General features: G+C 33.6%; 2 protein-coding genes across 2 annotated transcripts; one reads left to right on the top strand and one right to left on the bottom strand.

Moving 5' to 3' along the window:
* Positions 1-838: 838 nt before the first annotated feature.
* On the bottom strand, positions 839-4,906 carry LOC123892510 (deoxyhypusine hydroxylase-like). Its single transcript, XM_045942315.1, has 7 exons — positions 4,590-4,906; positions 4,082-4,215; positions 3,750-3,985; positions 3,522-3,660; positions 3,021-3,147; positions 1,232-1,350; positions 839-1,148 (listed from the first exon to the last, which is right to left on the bottom strand). The coding sequence occupies exons 1-7, from the start codon at positions 4,753-4,755 to the stop codon at positions 1,116-1,118; spliced, it is 954 nt and encodes a 317-aa protein (XP_045798271.1). The 5' UTR covers positions 4,756-4,906; the 3' UTR covers positions 839-1,115.
* Positions 4,907-8,358: 3,452 nt separating this feature from the next.
* LOC123889718 (F-box/kelch-repeat protein OR23) lies at positions 8,359-13,698 on the top strand. The gene is made up of 2 exons (XM_045939180.1): positions 8,359-9,868; positions 13,114-13,698. The coding sequence occupies exons 1-2, from the start codon at positions 8,910-8,912 to the stop codon at positions 13,406-13,408; spliced, it is 1,254 nt and encodes a 417-aa protein (XP_045795136.1). The 5' UTR covers positions 8,359-8,909; the 3' UTR covers positions 13,409-13,698.
* The last annotated feature ends 3,343 nt before the right edge of the window (positions 13,699-17,041 follow it).

The raw sequence follows: 17,041 nt of genomic DNA on the forward strand, positions 1-17,041 counted from the left end.
GCCAGCGCCAGGTAAGAGACATAGGACGCCAATATATTAGCTACCAAGGCAAAAAATTTGATATCAAACAGGAACTTCTAGATCTTAGAAACAAAATTATAAACCATGCATGCATCTTAATCATCCCTTAAATCAGCAATATCATCAAGGAGTATTTTTCATAAGTTAATCATGAGTAAAAAAATAAATTGAATTCCAAAATAATCAATTTCTATTTTTTATAAAATAAATATGTTTCTGATAATAACCTCATTTTCCCACCAAAAAAATCCATCAGTTCGAATTAATACATACACGCTCTAAGAAATTAGCCATTGCAATATACTATACAAACAGAAATATTAAAAGCCAAGCTCTCCTTTGATCATTTTTTGACCGCAATGCTTGCAAGTAGCATTCGACTTCGGCTTACATTTGAGGCAGCATTCGACTTCGGCATACAACAATCACCACCACTTTCAATGTATTTGCTAATCTACTTGCCAGCCTAATGAATTTTTACTTCTAATTAACTTTATATCATGTTTAGTTGGTTAATCACACCGCCTATTTCGTATGGTGTTTCAATTAAATTTGCACTAAAAAAACTACTAAAATCACAAATAAATTTTCCATCTCTTCTCTCAATAATCCAATTTTTCTTCCTGTCATTAAGCCAGTAATCATGTGATCAAGTCAAGTGAAACCTTTAGCTTCAATTTCCCATTTCTGCACACTGTAACTTTACGTTCTCACCAAACCGCACAAGTTTGATGATATCACTTATCAAACAATGCAGAACCTACCTTGTTTTGTTAAAAATAACATAAAAGAATGAAAGGAAAAAAAAGTCTCAAGCTTATAGTGGCAGAGCCATAATAAAAGGTTGATATTGTTTTGGCAAGTATAAAATATTCATCCAATTCGTCACAAAATGTTTCTTTTTATAAATTAACAAAACCATAGTTCAACCCTTGTTTTATAGGGCTATTTTTTCCTAATTTCATCAACATTGCGTTAATAAAAGTAGAAATCCACGGTTTTTCTCTGTGAATGTTATTTTGTCCATGTCCTTTCATCATCATGCTGATTCTTCATGTCTTGATGTTATTGAAACATGTCACCGTAAAAAACACTTAATGTACAATTGGAGTGCGCATGAACAGGAACTGCAACCAAGATAAAAAGATAGTCGTGTCAACAAACATTAAAGCGAAATACACAAATCTTCAGTGATTACCATGGTGTATACCTCAAATGATTTCCCTGATCTTTCAAATTCTAGCATGCTTAGAGCAACTTGACAACTTTGAGAGACAAGAGGCTCTGGATCTGCTGTAAACTCCTCAAGAAGGGCTACGCTTTGGTTATCTAAGGGCATATAACAAAAAAAAACTATGTAAACAACTAGATTAAACAACTGCAGTTAGTAAAAAATTATTAATTAGTCAGCTGCTATCTGTCATGTGACTCTACAGGACGCAAAATTAAATCGAAGCCAAACTTGGTAAGAGATTAAATAAAGTTATGCAAAATTAAATTGAAGTCAAACTTGGGTAGCATTTGGTAAACAGCTTGTGACAGAACAAAAGTACAAAACATAACATTTGTTCATTTGAGTTTTAGTCCCTGCATTTAAAAAACCATTTTGCCACTGCACTTTCATTTTATTTTAAAAATAGTCCCTCAGTCCAATTTTTTGTTGAAGTGGCATATTTTCTATGACGTGGCACTGATGACTGTGCTTTTCATTTGTTGACTCATCAAATTTTATAATGGAATTGCCAAAATACCCTTGCCTCATAAACACCTATAGCAATAAGCCAAAAACTCCTTCACTTCCAAGCCCATGAACTAAAGGCTGTGAGATCCAGAATCATTGTCTTACAGCAATAGTGAGTGCAATAGCACTTCTTTTCCTTATCTCCTCATTTCTATCCACAATTGGTTCCTCAAAATCCCAATTCAATATTCACTCTTACGATCATAACAACAAGTACTTGAATCAAAATCAGTAGTAATCTCTGGCTAAAGAAGAGGAAAAATTAAATTGCCTGAATCAAAACCAATGCAGTTCGATTTATGTGTTCGTCGTCCTCAACCCATGTTCGTCTTCCACTGGTGCAAATAACTCATTAATTCACCTCTAACAATATCACACATATCACCGAATAATCTTTATCTTCAACCTTCATACCCATGAATCACTAAAACCCACAATCCCTCTTCGTATTTTCTCGCCATCCACCACCACTGACCTCACACTTCAAACTCAAATACCAGATCCCAACTCATCCCAGAACAGTCCGGCGAGTCTCGATCCGACGGCGGCAAGAAAGTGGTCGTAAACGTGTGAGAAACTGATGGATTGGAGGAGATTGAGCATCGAGCAAAGCTCATTTCTCACTCCCTCTCTCAATTGTATGACGAATTTTGCAAACCAATCTCTCTGACTTTATTCTCTCTATCTTTGGTTTTGTTTTTGTGCATCCAGAATGTGAGTATTTGAGAGGAAAAGTGAATCATGTTGTTTTTGTGTGGATTGCTAGAGAATAACAGGTTGAGAGTGATAATGAATGGTGGTGGAAGACAAAGAACGATTATGAATTTGATTGAACTATGAAATTAGGGACGATCAACGACGGAGAAATGAGACTGACATTCATGAGAGAGAGAGAGAGAGAGAGATGAATCTGGAATTTCTGGTTTTTTAGGTATTTATGAGGTTGAAGATGATGAATGAGAGTAGTTTTGTCATTACAATAGTGATGTAGATGATTCATCATGTCTTAATCCTAGTCAGCAGTGCCACACCAGCGAAAATTGGACTGGGGGACTATTTTTAAAATAAAATGAAAGTGCAGTGGCAAAATGAAAGGTTTTTAAAATGCATGGACTAAAACTTAAATGATCCGTAAGTGCAGGGACCTTTTGCATATTTAACCCTAAAAAGAATAAACTTTGGTGTAGCTCCCGGTGAAAAAAAGATTAAAAAAACAGAGGTCGTGTGATTCCATAATATTTGGTTTTAGATGCAATACCTGCAATTGAACCAAGAGCTTCAGCAGCCTCGTGTCTAACCATTGGGTGCTCATTCACATCTCTAAGTATATTGGATAGAGCAGCTGAAGCAGCTTTGTTTTGCAATTGGCCCAAAACATATGCAACCTAAATTACAACAAATATTGACATTCAGAAATTAAGAGATTCAAACAGGTGTACTCAAATTTAAGCCACATCATTAACGCATTTATCTAATAGTATTACTCACTTAGATTTGAATTATAGTGTTTTTATTAAACTATTAAACTGCTGAACAACTGACTACTTTTGACAATACAATTACATATGTTTATTCTTCTGCAAGGAATATAATGTAATGGTTCAACATTTAAAAGGTACAATATGTAAAGTATTTAATTTAAAAAATAAAAAAATAAAGGCTAGCACTAGCATATCACCGTGTAAAGTATTTAATTCATAGAAACCGTACTAAATGCAGATAAAATTTACTTATAGAAGTAAGAGGGTACTTATCAAACCTCGTGTTTCAGTAAAGCACTCTTGGAACCCAAGGAATCAATAATAGCAGCAACAGCTTCATTTCCACCATCGTTTCGAAGTGCGAAAAGAGCTGCATAGCGCTCATACATCCCTTTTTCCTCGTCAAGAAGTAACTCCCTAATATTAATTAAAACTAAGTTAGCAATCAACAAATTACTCTCTCTCATTAACAAGAATTTCTATCTAACAGTATGAACCAAACAAACCTTAGTTGATTAACTGAAGAACAAGATGTGGCCGGTGCTGCTGGATCAACAGACTTAAACGGAGAAATACCAGGTGCAGTCAAATCATCATTAGTAGCATCATGTTTTAAATTCAGAATACGTTGAAGAGCCAATTCACACGTTTCTCGAACCTCTTGAGCTGGATCAGAATTCAAACTATGTTTCAACAAAGAAACGTTACTATCCGAACCAATAGCACCAAGTGCTTCAGCTGCCTAAGCATGATTATAACAAACACAATCATCATAAAACTTGAATAAACCAATACATTGAAAAAAGGAAAAAATAGAAATATAAGGCAACTCAACTACCTCGTGGCGAACAATGGGATGCAAAGAAAGATCATTAAGAACCGAGGTCAATGCAGGAATGGCTTCCTGTTCTTGCATTTGACCTAATGCAAATGCAGCTTCATGTGCTAACAAATTTGATGAATCTCTAGTTGCTGCCAAAGAAAAGAAACAAAAAAAAAAAAAACTAGTTCGGAATCAATACAATCAAACACTTAACAACAACTATCGGTTGCTTAAGGCCCTATTTGAACAAACAACTTAATTATGCCCTTATCATATAGGTGCTAGTGTATATAAGTCAGCTTAAGGAAATAAGCTGAAAACAATTTACAGACATGTCATAAGTTCTTTTCATAAACTCTCTCAAACAAAACAGAATCACCACAAGTGTTTATACTAATAATACAAGTAGATAAGCTTAAACAAGGTGAATACAAACACTGCCTAAATCTATTTGGAAGAAAAGCATGTTGCAACCTGGATAATAGGGTAATTGAATTGAAGAGAAAAAGGAAAAGTGTCTAACCTTGAATTAGGGCGGTGCGAGGAGCGGGACCTTTGAGGTTGCGAAGAGAGAAGAGGGCTCTGAAGCGTTCAGAGATGGGTTGAGTTGAGTCCAACAGCAAGTCGCAGAGGAACTTCTCCGTCTCAGAAGAGCACGAAGCGACGTCGTTCAGCGAATCCGAAGGCATAGCGATTAACAAAATTGTGTGAGAGAGAGAGAGAGAGATGGGGCTTATGGAGACGGTGGAGGGGTCTGACGATCGGCCGGAAGTCGACGACGGATTCGGGAGACGGTTCGTAAAACTTGTTGTTAGGGGGATAATGAGTCTTGAGTCTTGACTCAATAGTATAGGAAAAGACAAACTTAGGTCTTGTGCTACTGATGTCCAACACGTGGCGTTTAAAAACTTCAACGGTCAGGATTAAATGCTTGAAAATCTAAAACATCAAATTCTCTTTACCTTTTCCAACCATTTTTTAATTTCTGTATGTGTTTAAAACTTGGAGAAAAAAGTGTGAAAATTGTTTCAAGGAATGTAAGAAAAAAACCTTAAGTGGTTGCAATTATGCGACGAGGAGTGCTAGCAACACACTCTTTAACAAACACATTTTAACATACTCTCTTCTATTGGTTAAAATTTATATGGGTCCCATAAAAGTTATATGGGTCTACATTTTTCTATGGGACCCATGTGAATTTCAACCAATAAGAGAGAGTGTATTTGTTAAAGAGTGTGTTGCTAGCATTATTCTTATGTGAGACTCAATTGAATAAATGAAGTAGGAGGCAGAGGCAGCCGTGATCTGAGAGAAAATTAAGAAAAAGAAAAAAGAAGTTGAGGAATACCGTGAGAAGACAGTTGAGATACGCAAGAAGTTTCACAAATTTTGCACACACACACGCGCACGAAAGCACTTGCAGTCCGAGAGACGGATCATTGTATATACTTGGACTCGGAAGAAACTAGTGGTTAAAAATTTTAGCTAAAAGGGGTAATCACGTATGTAGTTCCCACATGGTTATCATTTTAGTACAATCTCATATATCCATTCATCCACATTCCTTATATATGCTGCCTAAGTCTCTTGTGCTCGCTCTCCAAATAATTTTCTCTGATCCATTGCTTGAAAACCGAAAAAGAAAGAAGGAAGAATGAATGGAAACCAGTAAGTTGTAACTTTACATAAAGAAGGAAGAATGGTTGGAAACACTATTACGACAGCGACCAAAGGAGGAGGTAGAGAGTGACAAGATTTGGGAGAGAATGGAAGAAAAGAAATCTAGGAATATCGTGAGAAAAGATTGGCGATAGGCAACAAGTTATCTCGCACCCAAGATTACAAAACATATGGGGATGAATTCGAAACATATAACAAAAAACTCGAGAAAGCGGAGGAAGAGCTTTCAAAGCTTGAATGCAAGTTTGAGAAGTTGATGAAGGTATGTAGGAAGAAGAACAAGGAGTACCTTGATGAAATTTTAAAGAAAGATTAAAAAGGTACAGTCTTTGATATTAATTTTGTTTTGTTTTTAATTTCTTCTAATGTCTATTGTATCTTAATTTTACAAGTATTTTTAAGTCAAGATGCTACCTATTATCTTATGATTCCTTCAACCTATATAGGTCATTTCATTAACCTTGATTCAGAGTGCTTTCAAATTGGAATTGGTATAACAATGTTTCTGGAAATCTTTAGAGAACATAGTATTAATTATTAGCTTAATATTTTTCCGACGTAAAAATACGAAATTGATTTTTTTATTTTATTTAGAAAGAGCTAGAAATAGCCTTTTTACTTAAAGGATCTGGACATAGTATTAATTTCATAGTCACAATACTATTGAGTCGTAATGCCGTTATATAGATTAATCGCTCGAAACATTGAGGGCTAACAGGTATAAATGGAACTTTCGTCGTGCTCTGGACACAGACACATATATGAGTAATAGGTGAAAGCATAACTAAAATCTTGAAAAATATATAATCGATTAATAGTTTGCATTAGAAGAGTAATTAACTATATATAATCATAATAACTTGTCTCCCTAATATTTTTTATGCTTCCTCTCAATAAAAAAACAAAATTACAGCCTCTAGATGAATCTGCCAATAACTTAAGTGGAAGAAAAAAGTTTCACAAATTTTACATACGCATGTAGCATGCACGCGTGCACGCGGCGTGTGTTCACACACACTTATTCCAAAAAAAACTTGTAAGTACTGACGACCAAACCAAAAGATAAACTTGTAAGTAAGTCAAAAAAACACTTTTCTAAAGGATTAACCACAAATTTGTCCTGATAATTTATCCTGATAATTAAAATTTATTTGCCATAACCACAAATCCAATTTCTAAAGGATTTTAAAATTTATCCTGATAATTTAATTTGGTCTCCACATCAATTAGATGTAAAAAAATGCATGTCTGAATGGTAAATATGGAAGAGTATGTATTGATTAAGGAAATATGTACGAACGAGTAGTTGAAATTTAATCTCAGCAATTTCTCGATTAAGGAAATATGCATGTACGAACGAGTAGTTGACAGACACAGAGAGATTAAATTGCTGAGACTAAACTTCAACTACTCGTTCGTACATATTTCCTTAATCAATTGAAGTTTAATCCCAACAATTTAATCTCTCTGCAACTTAATCATCGTTATTACTTTTATGTTTTCGCACATTTTCGTAATCAAACTTCTTTGAAAACCTTTACTTGAAATTATATTAATTGTTGAAAGGCATTAATATCGCATCAGTCCATGTGGAGACGATAAAATATACTTACTTTTATACATTGCTAATCTCCTGAACTCTATTTGGCATGCTAGGAACATTGCTAGATTTAATAACAAAACAACTTATTAGAAGACTGCAATTGCTTGGATTTTGTCTAACACTTCTCTCACAGGTAACAAAACTATTGGTGTTGCCTCTCCATCTATGACATAATTTATGGTTCTAAAAAATTTAAATGTTAATTTGCATCCTCCTAAGCCCACTGTTCTTAAAGAAGTCTTTTGGCAGCCTCCATTGGAGCATTGGGTGAAGTGTAACACAGATGAGGCCTCTAACTCTTTTACCTCATCTTGTGGTGGCATTTTTAGAAACCACAATGCAGATTTTTTATGTTGTTTTGCAGAGAATACAGGTTTGAAATCAGCATTCATGGCAGAGATTTGTGGTGCTATGAGAGCTATATAACTAGCTAATTGTAGGAACTGGAAAAATCTTTGGCTTAAGTCAGATTCTACTCTTGTTGTCATGGCTTTTAATTCATCTGTATTAGTTCCTTGAGAGCTAAGTAATAGATGGAAGAATTGTCTCAGAATCACTAGAAGCATGAATTTTGTGATCTCCCATGTGTATAGGGAGGGTAACCAATGTGCAAATGGTTTGGCAAACATTGGTCTTACTATTGATAGGTTTACTATATGGAATGAGCTTCCTCAGCAAATTAGTAGTTTTTTTGTTGATAATAGTTTGGGTAAGCCTAGTTTCAGGCTTATCCGTGTGTAAGGAGGTTTTGGCCTAGTACCCCTCCTTCTTTTGTATCTCGCTCTCTTTCTCTCTCTCTCTCTCTCTATAATATATATATTGAGACAGTAGCACTTTGCTACTCTTCTTTTGGGAAAAAAAAAACCACTTAGACACCGTTTTTCTCAAACTATTTTTTTTTATGAATTGTGACATTACTCATTCACAAACATATTTTTTTCAATTAACTAAGCCCAATAACTAATCTCATATTTTAAATAAAGAAAAATAAAACTCAAAATTCAAATTTCAACCTCTTTAATAATATTCTTTATAACTATGAAGTGAACTACACTTACGAGACTCGTGGTTCTAAATATATTTTTGTCTTAGATAAAATAGTAATTCATTAAAATTAAATTCACATAATTGTGAGATGCCGGTTCGAATCCGAGTCACGACGTTCAACTTAATAATCTCGATATTTTTATCAGTTGAGCTAGGATTTATGAAACTCATGTTTCTAAATTTATATTAAAAAAAAAAGTGCTAGGGTCACTCAAATAATTATAACATTCTTTTTAAATAATTATAAGATAAATGGTGACAATTACATTACAAAAAAAATCTTAAAAAAAGCTAACTTTAATTTTTGGATAATGGAAAAAAGACAAGTAAAATGTGGAGTGACCCACTTGGCACTTGCATTATCTTGTCCAACAAGAAAAAATGGATTTACAATTATTTTTTTAAGCACAAAACCACAAGTAAGAAAACGACTCTAACCAAAAAAATGAACACAAACACAAGTTAAAACCAACGTTGACACAAAAAAATAAAAAAATAAAGTGAGAACAAAAAATGAATTCCGATGTTGATCCCGGCGAAATCCCTCCATCGTCGACGACGGCGGAATCATCATCACCGTCATCAATCTTAATCCCTGGTCTTCCAAACGAAGTATCACGAACAATTCTCTCAATGATTCCTTACGCTCATCACGCTCGTTTGAAATCAACTTCAAAATCATGGAAATCAGCACTTTCATCAAAATCATTTCTCAACAATCTCATAAATCATAACCGTAACAATCTTATTTGTATTTTCCCTCAAGATCCTTCAATTCCTAAACCTTATCTTTTCGACGTTAACGCCGTTGCTTGGTGTCCACTTCCACCTATGCCATGTAACCCTCACGTTTACGGTTTATGTAACTTCGCTGCCGTTCCGTTAGGTTTTCATATTTACATAATCGGTGGTTCTCATTTTGATACTCGTTCTTTTCCGATTAATCGTCCTTCGTCTTCTTCGTCGATGTTTCGTTTCAATTTGAGGGATTTTAGTTGGGAGAATCGTGCTTCTATGATTTCGGCACGTGGTAGTTTCGCTTATGCGGTGATTCGTTCCTCTGGTGATAATTCTGGTAATATTGTTGTTGCTGGAGGTGGATCACGGCATATGTTATTTGGTGCTGCTGGATCTCGGATTCGGTTGGTGGAGCGTTATGATGTTGTGGCGGATCGGTGGGAAGAGTTGGAGCCTCTTCCGGGGTTTCGTGCTGGGTGTGTTGGGTTTTTGGAGAGGGAGGAGAGGGAGTTTAGGGTGGTTGGTGGTCATAGTCGTTCGAGGACTGTTTCGGGGGTTTTTCCGGTGGATGAGTATTGTAGGGATGCAGTTGTGATGGGATTGGAGGATGGTGAGTGGCGTCAGGGTGGTGATATGTGGGGTGATTGGGAGAATGTTAGGGCTGGGAAGATGGTTGTTGGTGATGATTGTGGTTCTCCTTTGGTTTTCATGATTGATGTGAATGAGATTTTCAGGTAATTAAGTTGTTGCTATAAGCAATAAGTATTTCTCTAAGTTTATATTCTTGTTAGATTTGGTTTTGATGATTTTGATTGGTTTATGAATTTGATGTTTCATTAAAATTTAAGTAACTATTTAGTTTGGTATGCAGTGTTGTTGTGAAACTTGTGATTATACATGTGGTTTTGATTAGGTTATCACAGATAAGCATGTGATGTGCTTAGACTGTTAGATTGCTTTTGCCATGTGAAAGTAGGTTGGTTAATTGACATACTAATGAGGGTTTGGGGACCAATGCTTTATGAGGGACCTATTCATTTCGGATGTGTGCAGTATAAGTTATTTGTTAATGCATGTTTGCAGTTTTATTAGTCTTTTTTATGTGAACGGATTTTCATGTACTTTCTCGTTTTAGGCTTGGTTAATTAACTTTTTGCTATAAGCATGAAACACTTCTCCTAATTTATATGTTTGTTAGATTTGGCTTCAATGTTTTTTATTTGTTTGTGAATTTGATTCGATGATGTTTCATTAAATTTGAAGTAACTATTAAGTTTGGTATGTTGTGTTGTTAAGGTACGAAATTTTTAGGGAATTATTTGCTGTGGTTAAACTTGTGGTTTTGACTATGTTATAGCTGATAAGTATGTGATGTGCTTAGACTATTAGATTTCTTTTTCCATGTGGAAGTAGGTTGGTTAATTGACATACTAATGAGGGTTTAGGATCCGAGTAATCTTTTATGAGGGGCCTAGTAATCTTGGTTGTGTGCAGTATAAGCTAATTCTTAATGCATGTTTGCAGTTTTATTGGTTTGTTTTTTTTAATGTAATTATACTTCATCTTGTTGCTGGATAAGTTTGCACTTTGTACATTGAATGAGAGCTCGTTCCTTTTTTGTTAAGCTTGATCTGTCATTATATCTTAAATCTTTGAATTTTTTGCACTTGTTTGCTGCATGCTAGTCAAAATAGCATGTTAATTAACACTTCCTTTCCTTCTAGCAACAATGAATCTTCGATGCAATGCAGTCTTGTTTAGGCTGCAGTGTTATTCAACTTCATCTTAACAATGAATATGTATTACTGATGATGAGTGATGCAACTTATTGAGTGTTTCGGGATGTGAGACTTCAATATAGACTAAGTTTGCAGATTTTGAGTTCCCCTATTTTCTAGTTTGTGCTTGTTGTTCACTTGCTTTCTGATGGGTTTCCTGGTTTGTGTGACTTGGGCTGAGTGTTAGAAATTTTTGGCTCTGAGGTGTATCCTTCTTTTTCTGTCTTCTCCCATATCCTTTTGGTGTTTGGTTTGTCTTTGGTTGCATTTAACCCCGATCTCTTTGTTTTGATATCTCTCTCTCTCTGCTTGTCTCTGCCTCTTTGTTACTTGGTAGGTTTAGGCCATTGTTTTATTATACATGGAATGAGAGTTTCTCCCTTTTGTGTTAAGAGTTGTACTAATTACTAAATTAAAAATCTCACACCAATTATGCACGGGAGCATATTGAGAGAAATTCAATCTAGGATCTCACTTTTGTGTTATGATTTCATGTTTTGCATTCCTACCTCCCTTGCCAATCCAAGGTTGTGTCCGAGGCTATGAGTTTGACAACCTTGGTCTTATAGTTAGTCCAGTTAAAGGTGATTTTAGTAAGGATCCTATTAAAACCTGATTTGGTATGTATATATGGAATGAGAGCTTCTTCCTGTTTTTGGTAAGCTTGATCTGTCATTATTATATCTTAATTCTTTGAATTTTTTTTTCCCCTTTTGATGAATTAATTTTTATGCACTCGTTGGCTGCATGGTAATAAAAATAATATTCTAGGTTGTAGCCTTGTAGGATTCTAGAATTCTACCTGTCACACCTCTCTTTTGGTATCATGATTTCATGTTTTGCATTCCTACTTCCCTTGTGGCTATGAGTTTGACAACCTTGGTTTGATGTGAACAAATCTGCTTGTCGTATAAAATACTTTAGTTAGTCCAGATAAAGTTTGGATGATTCCGGCGATTATCCGTTTCAAGTCTGATTTGCTATGTGTGTATGTTTGTCTAGAAATGATCCACAATATTAGAGTAACAATATAAATGAATAACAAGAACATTAGTTTCCTTAGATAATCAATGTGATTGTTGATCTTGTTCTTTATTCACATAGTTTTCCTTGTTTTCGGCACAACCCTGGTCATCGGTGTATCACACGTGACACGAGGACCTGGATCGGTGGTTGGGCAGTTGTGGGATTGGGTTGTAGCGTTTAGGTTTAAATCCAGATATTACAAAGAATGTTAAGAGTATATACTACTTACATCATATTACTACTTATATTCTAAGCTATTTAACTAATTGTTGGTTTGCGACAATATGCTGTAAGTTATTAGGGATAAAAAAACGCATGATGCAGCTGTAGTTCTTTCTGTGTCTGTCAATCACATTATTTATTTATTCATTAAGTTTGGTGTAGAAATTTAAATCAATACTGTAGTGTATAGATCATAAATGTGGAGAATAACATATTCAGATGTTTGTAAAATTGAAATAATATGATGCCTTGGAGTCTGGAATGGCTTGAACATGAAGCACATTGAATTCTGAATTATGCAGACCAGTTTCTGGCATATAGAATAATAGAAATTTAGGACAAATGCTTGTAACCACATTATAACTTTGGTATGGGTAAAATACTGTGTTTCATTGAACTTGAACCTTTTTCCTTCTGTGGATGTCCACCAAAATATAAATGAGACAAGCATAACCAAAGTTATATGCTTTACTGGTCCATGATTATGTGGTGGAGAATGTTCCTACCTTACCTTTTGCAAGTCTATTTCAGATCCAATGCTCCATTGATTCAACAATCAACATTCTGTATAGAAGAATGGATGACGAAGCTTTGCTAGAAAATACTGAGATAGTTAACTTAACTGTTTTGCTTATTTAGTTTGCTTATCAATCATCCAACGGACCAAAAATGGAATACTTGCTAATTTTACATTTCTCTGTGATAGGACCAGTTGGATCTCTTACTCTCTGTTATCAACACACATCCTAATTGGTTTTTTGCGTTTTTTGATATATATTTTTCACCATGTATATTAATCCCTGTACTGTATTGCTTCAACTTCTTGCAACATAGTAGAGCACACAACATCCATGATAGCTAAGGCCTTGCTTGTTTACTTGCAAATTGCAATTCAAGAACTTCTGAAGTTGCAAACTTAAAATTTTCTTTTTTATGATAAATACAACTTGCAGATATGACATGTCTTCAAATCATTGGGTATATGAGTCTCGTGTGCCAGAAAAAGCTCCCCGTGGTTCGACCTTTGGTATTGTAGTAGTAGCTGGCGAGCTGTATGTATTGACACATTTATATGGTGATGATTTCACAGAAGCCCGAAGGCCCAGACGCTCTAAGAAGACAGGAACTATGTGCTTTCAAATCTATAATCCGAAAAAGAAGGCGTGGAGAACACGGGTCACAAAGTCGCCTTTCCCTTGCCATGTAGATATTAAAAGTCCCGCAGTATTGAGCTCAATTTATCTGTGAATTGTGGTGCATCTTATTTGTATAGTTTAGGCATCTCTGCCATATTCATTGTGCAGCACATCATCTCTATTCTCTACCATGCAGGTGGCTTATTTGTATATATTCATTTACATGTTACATCTCTTGACTTGATCAGGGTATAGTTCATTTTATATTAAGCTGATACAGTAGGAATTTGCATATTGATCAGCTGTTATTAAAGTATGTTAAACTTGAAGTATTGAACTGTATTGAATGTAAAAATGATTGTAGCTTGCATATTGTTACTTAATTTTAAACCTTTTTTTTTTAAAATACTTAATTTTAAACTTGAGATAAATTAGTTGTGAATATAGTTCTACTTGGAGCACCTCTCTCATTTGGTCCAGTTAACAGCTGAATTCAGATTGCAAGTTGTGACTGTCAAAATTGGAGTAATTGTAAGCCTCATTATTTGTATTTTATTTTATTATTGTTTTTTGATTGGTTATTTTATTATTGTTTTGATGCAAAACATCATTCGGAGTTGTTTGTCATTTGATTTAACACAACAAAAACTACTTTTGGTAAAATTAATAAATATAAAAAAGGTTTTGCCCTGTATGAAGATTTGTTTGAAATAAATATTTACTTTCATTTTCCTTACTACGGTATTTGTATGAGATTTTCAGGGTCTTTTAGCGACTAAATCAATTCATTGTTAGTCAATTCTACAAAGATAATACAAACATAAGACAAGTAATGAATGAATAAATTAGTCGGGTACATTTAACCAAACCGCTCGTTGAACCAGTTTGATTATGTACCTTTACATAAAATCGTTCGATTCCTTCTTTTTGCATCCCATGAGTCTCACATGCGCCCACCGGTCTTCCAATCCTACCCCCTCGCAACATAAGATACGAGTGTGTAAATAGCAAAAATTATGGGAAAATTGTTCGCATTCTAGAATGCGAATCTTATAAAATCTAATATTTTTGAATTTCTCCCCCTTCCTTCGGCCTTTATTTTATAAGGTTTGCATTATAGAATGTGAACTGAGTTAGCATTCTAGGATGCGAATTGTTTTTTTCCAGATTGCACGCCCCCTAAGTTTGCTACTTAAGTAGCAAATGGGGTATTTTTGAAATTTTCGGGGTCGAACGAGGACTTCTAGGGAACGTGAGAAGAAAAAGTCAAATCGTTCAAGTCAAATTGGTTGACTCGGACCAAATCATATAACCAATTCAAGATTATATACTAGTCCAGCTAGTTTATTCAATCTGAATTTTCATATTTAAGGAAATCTAAACGTTGTTACTTCTTTATTTTTTTAATGAAGTATGCTTCTTGGAGTGATTATTCTCTGTGGAATCCTTCTTACGCTCGTTCACTTTTTCAACCATTTCATGTCATTGGTGATTGGTGTTTACAACTATAATCTTGGGGTGTTTTGAATTATCATTAAGAAATATAAAATTGACCTATTGTCAAAACATGAAATTGACCCCAAAGTCATGAACCATCATCTCCTTAGTTCTCGTTTTAGAAATTTGTTTATTAACTAGTACTATTTTTCAGACTTATATTCGTCTTATATTCAAAACAATTGTATTATTTTACTTTAAAACTATGATGACTTGACCTTTTCTTATTGTTTTTTCATAGTTTTAGATGTAAATTGACCTATTGCAATTTTTTTTGTTCCAATAGCGTGGTTAGACTCACACATTATAAGCGTAGAGAAAAAGAAAATCTGAGGTTTCTAGATCCTTCAAATAATATTCTTAATAGTTACCAATTGAGTTACGCAAAATTTATTTTTACATAATATTCAACTGGTCTTTTTTTGTTTCTCTAAAACAAACAAAGTATAACATAATGGATCCATCTATTCCTAATCTCCGGTAAAAATAAAAAAATTGATCCATTTATAATTCTTCGTCATCCAATTAAAAATGATAACAAAATGCATAGGTTGTTAAGAAGGAGATTGATTAAGCATATACAAATGCTATATCACCTAATTACCTTATTTTCCCTATGAGGAAATAAGAAAATGAAGAAACCCATGGCTATTGGGAAGAAAAACTACAACTATTGTTAACTAAAGAAAATAATTTGTGATAAAAATAAGATACACTTACGCTAGAAAAACCCTTACCCCAAATAAAATAGAAATTGTTTAATTTGGAATGTTCTTTTTCAAACATTTGTTACGCGTGGACTATGTTACATAGCATTCCTTAAAGTGAAACCTTATATTTCACGGTCAAATAAAATGTTCAAACAATTTTAAGAAAACAACATCAGAGTTGGTCTATATAAAGACCCCTTTCTCCAACACAAACATTTCATATCACAAACTCATTAATATTGAAGTCCTATACTATACCAAATAGTTATAAATTATTACAGAAAGTACAATTAAAGAGCATTTTCATATTCTTTTCATCTTTTCATTTTCATTAAAAGATACATGGCTTTTTCTTATAGGAATATCCTCTTCACAGTTATGTTGATCTTGCTCACTATTTTTATTGTTTCTCCACAATCTAGAGTTGATTGCAGACCATTGTTATTACATAGTTCAAGTGATTTTGGGCTTCTTTGGCAATTACTTGCAAACGAACCTGCACCAGTGTCAAGTGGAGAACCCACTCATCCCTAAACCATTTTTTTTTACTTATAGACAAATGTTTGTAAATTAATGATTATGTTGATTTTTTCTTGGTCCTCCAACTTAAACTTAACTTCTCATTGTTACTTAGCTCACCATCTCAGCTACTTCAGTTCAATGTGTTCATTTGCATAGTTGAAGCCTTGAAGGGGTTGGAAATTATATATATTACATGTTGAATATGTAATTGATTATTAGAGTGATTTAATTTAATTTAATTTAATTTGTATAACCATATATACTTAAATTCATCTTTAAATTCAAATACAAGTGTTGTTCTTTCTCAAACAAGTGTAACTCTTTCTCGAATTGGAAAAAAATGGTATAATGCAATATACATACCAATATACACTAACACATACAATGTATAATTATAATAGGGTGAGACTCCCTCTTCATAATTTATGAGTATTTACTCATCCACTAATGAGAATAAATCATATGAGTAGATTTGCATGTGGTACACAAAATTAATTTATAACCAATTTTTATTTTACATATATATAGAGTTTTTCGGTTGATGGGTAAATATCCCTAAATTATGAAGGATAGTTTAGGAAAAACCTTATAAAAGACCACTTGATATATAGTATTATTTTTTAATGTTATTATTTAATAGTATAGATTCAATTTCTCAAGCCTAGCTAGCACTACAAAAAAGTTTAGTCCCTCCGATATATATATATATATATATATATATATATATATATATATATATATATATATATATATATATATATATGTATTGTTTTATAAGGAATTTTTTTTATTTAAATGTTTTGATATTTTAAAATTACAATTTGTCAATTATACTTTTATTTTCTCAACAACAACTCCTACTTTATATTTTTCGTAAAATTATTATTTTCTCTCAATAACTACATTTTTTTTTCTAAAACGATGATATAATAGGAAAAAACTCCAACAATCTACTATTTTAGTCGAATTTTTTTATTCTAAAACAACCTTAAAATACAACAGAAAAAGTATTAAAC

Source organism: Trifolium pratense, linkage group LG6 (assembly GCF_020283565.1).
Source record: "Trifolium pratense cultivar HEN17-A07 linkage group LG6, ARS_RC_1.1, whole genome shotgun sequence".
Lineage (NCBI taxonomy): Eukaryota > Viridiplantae > Streptophyta > Magnoliopsida > Fabales > Fabaceae > Trifolium > Trifolium pratense.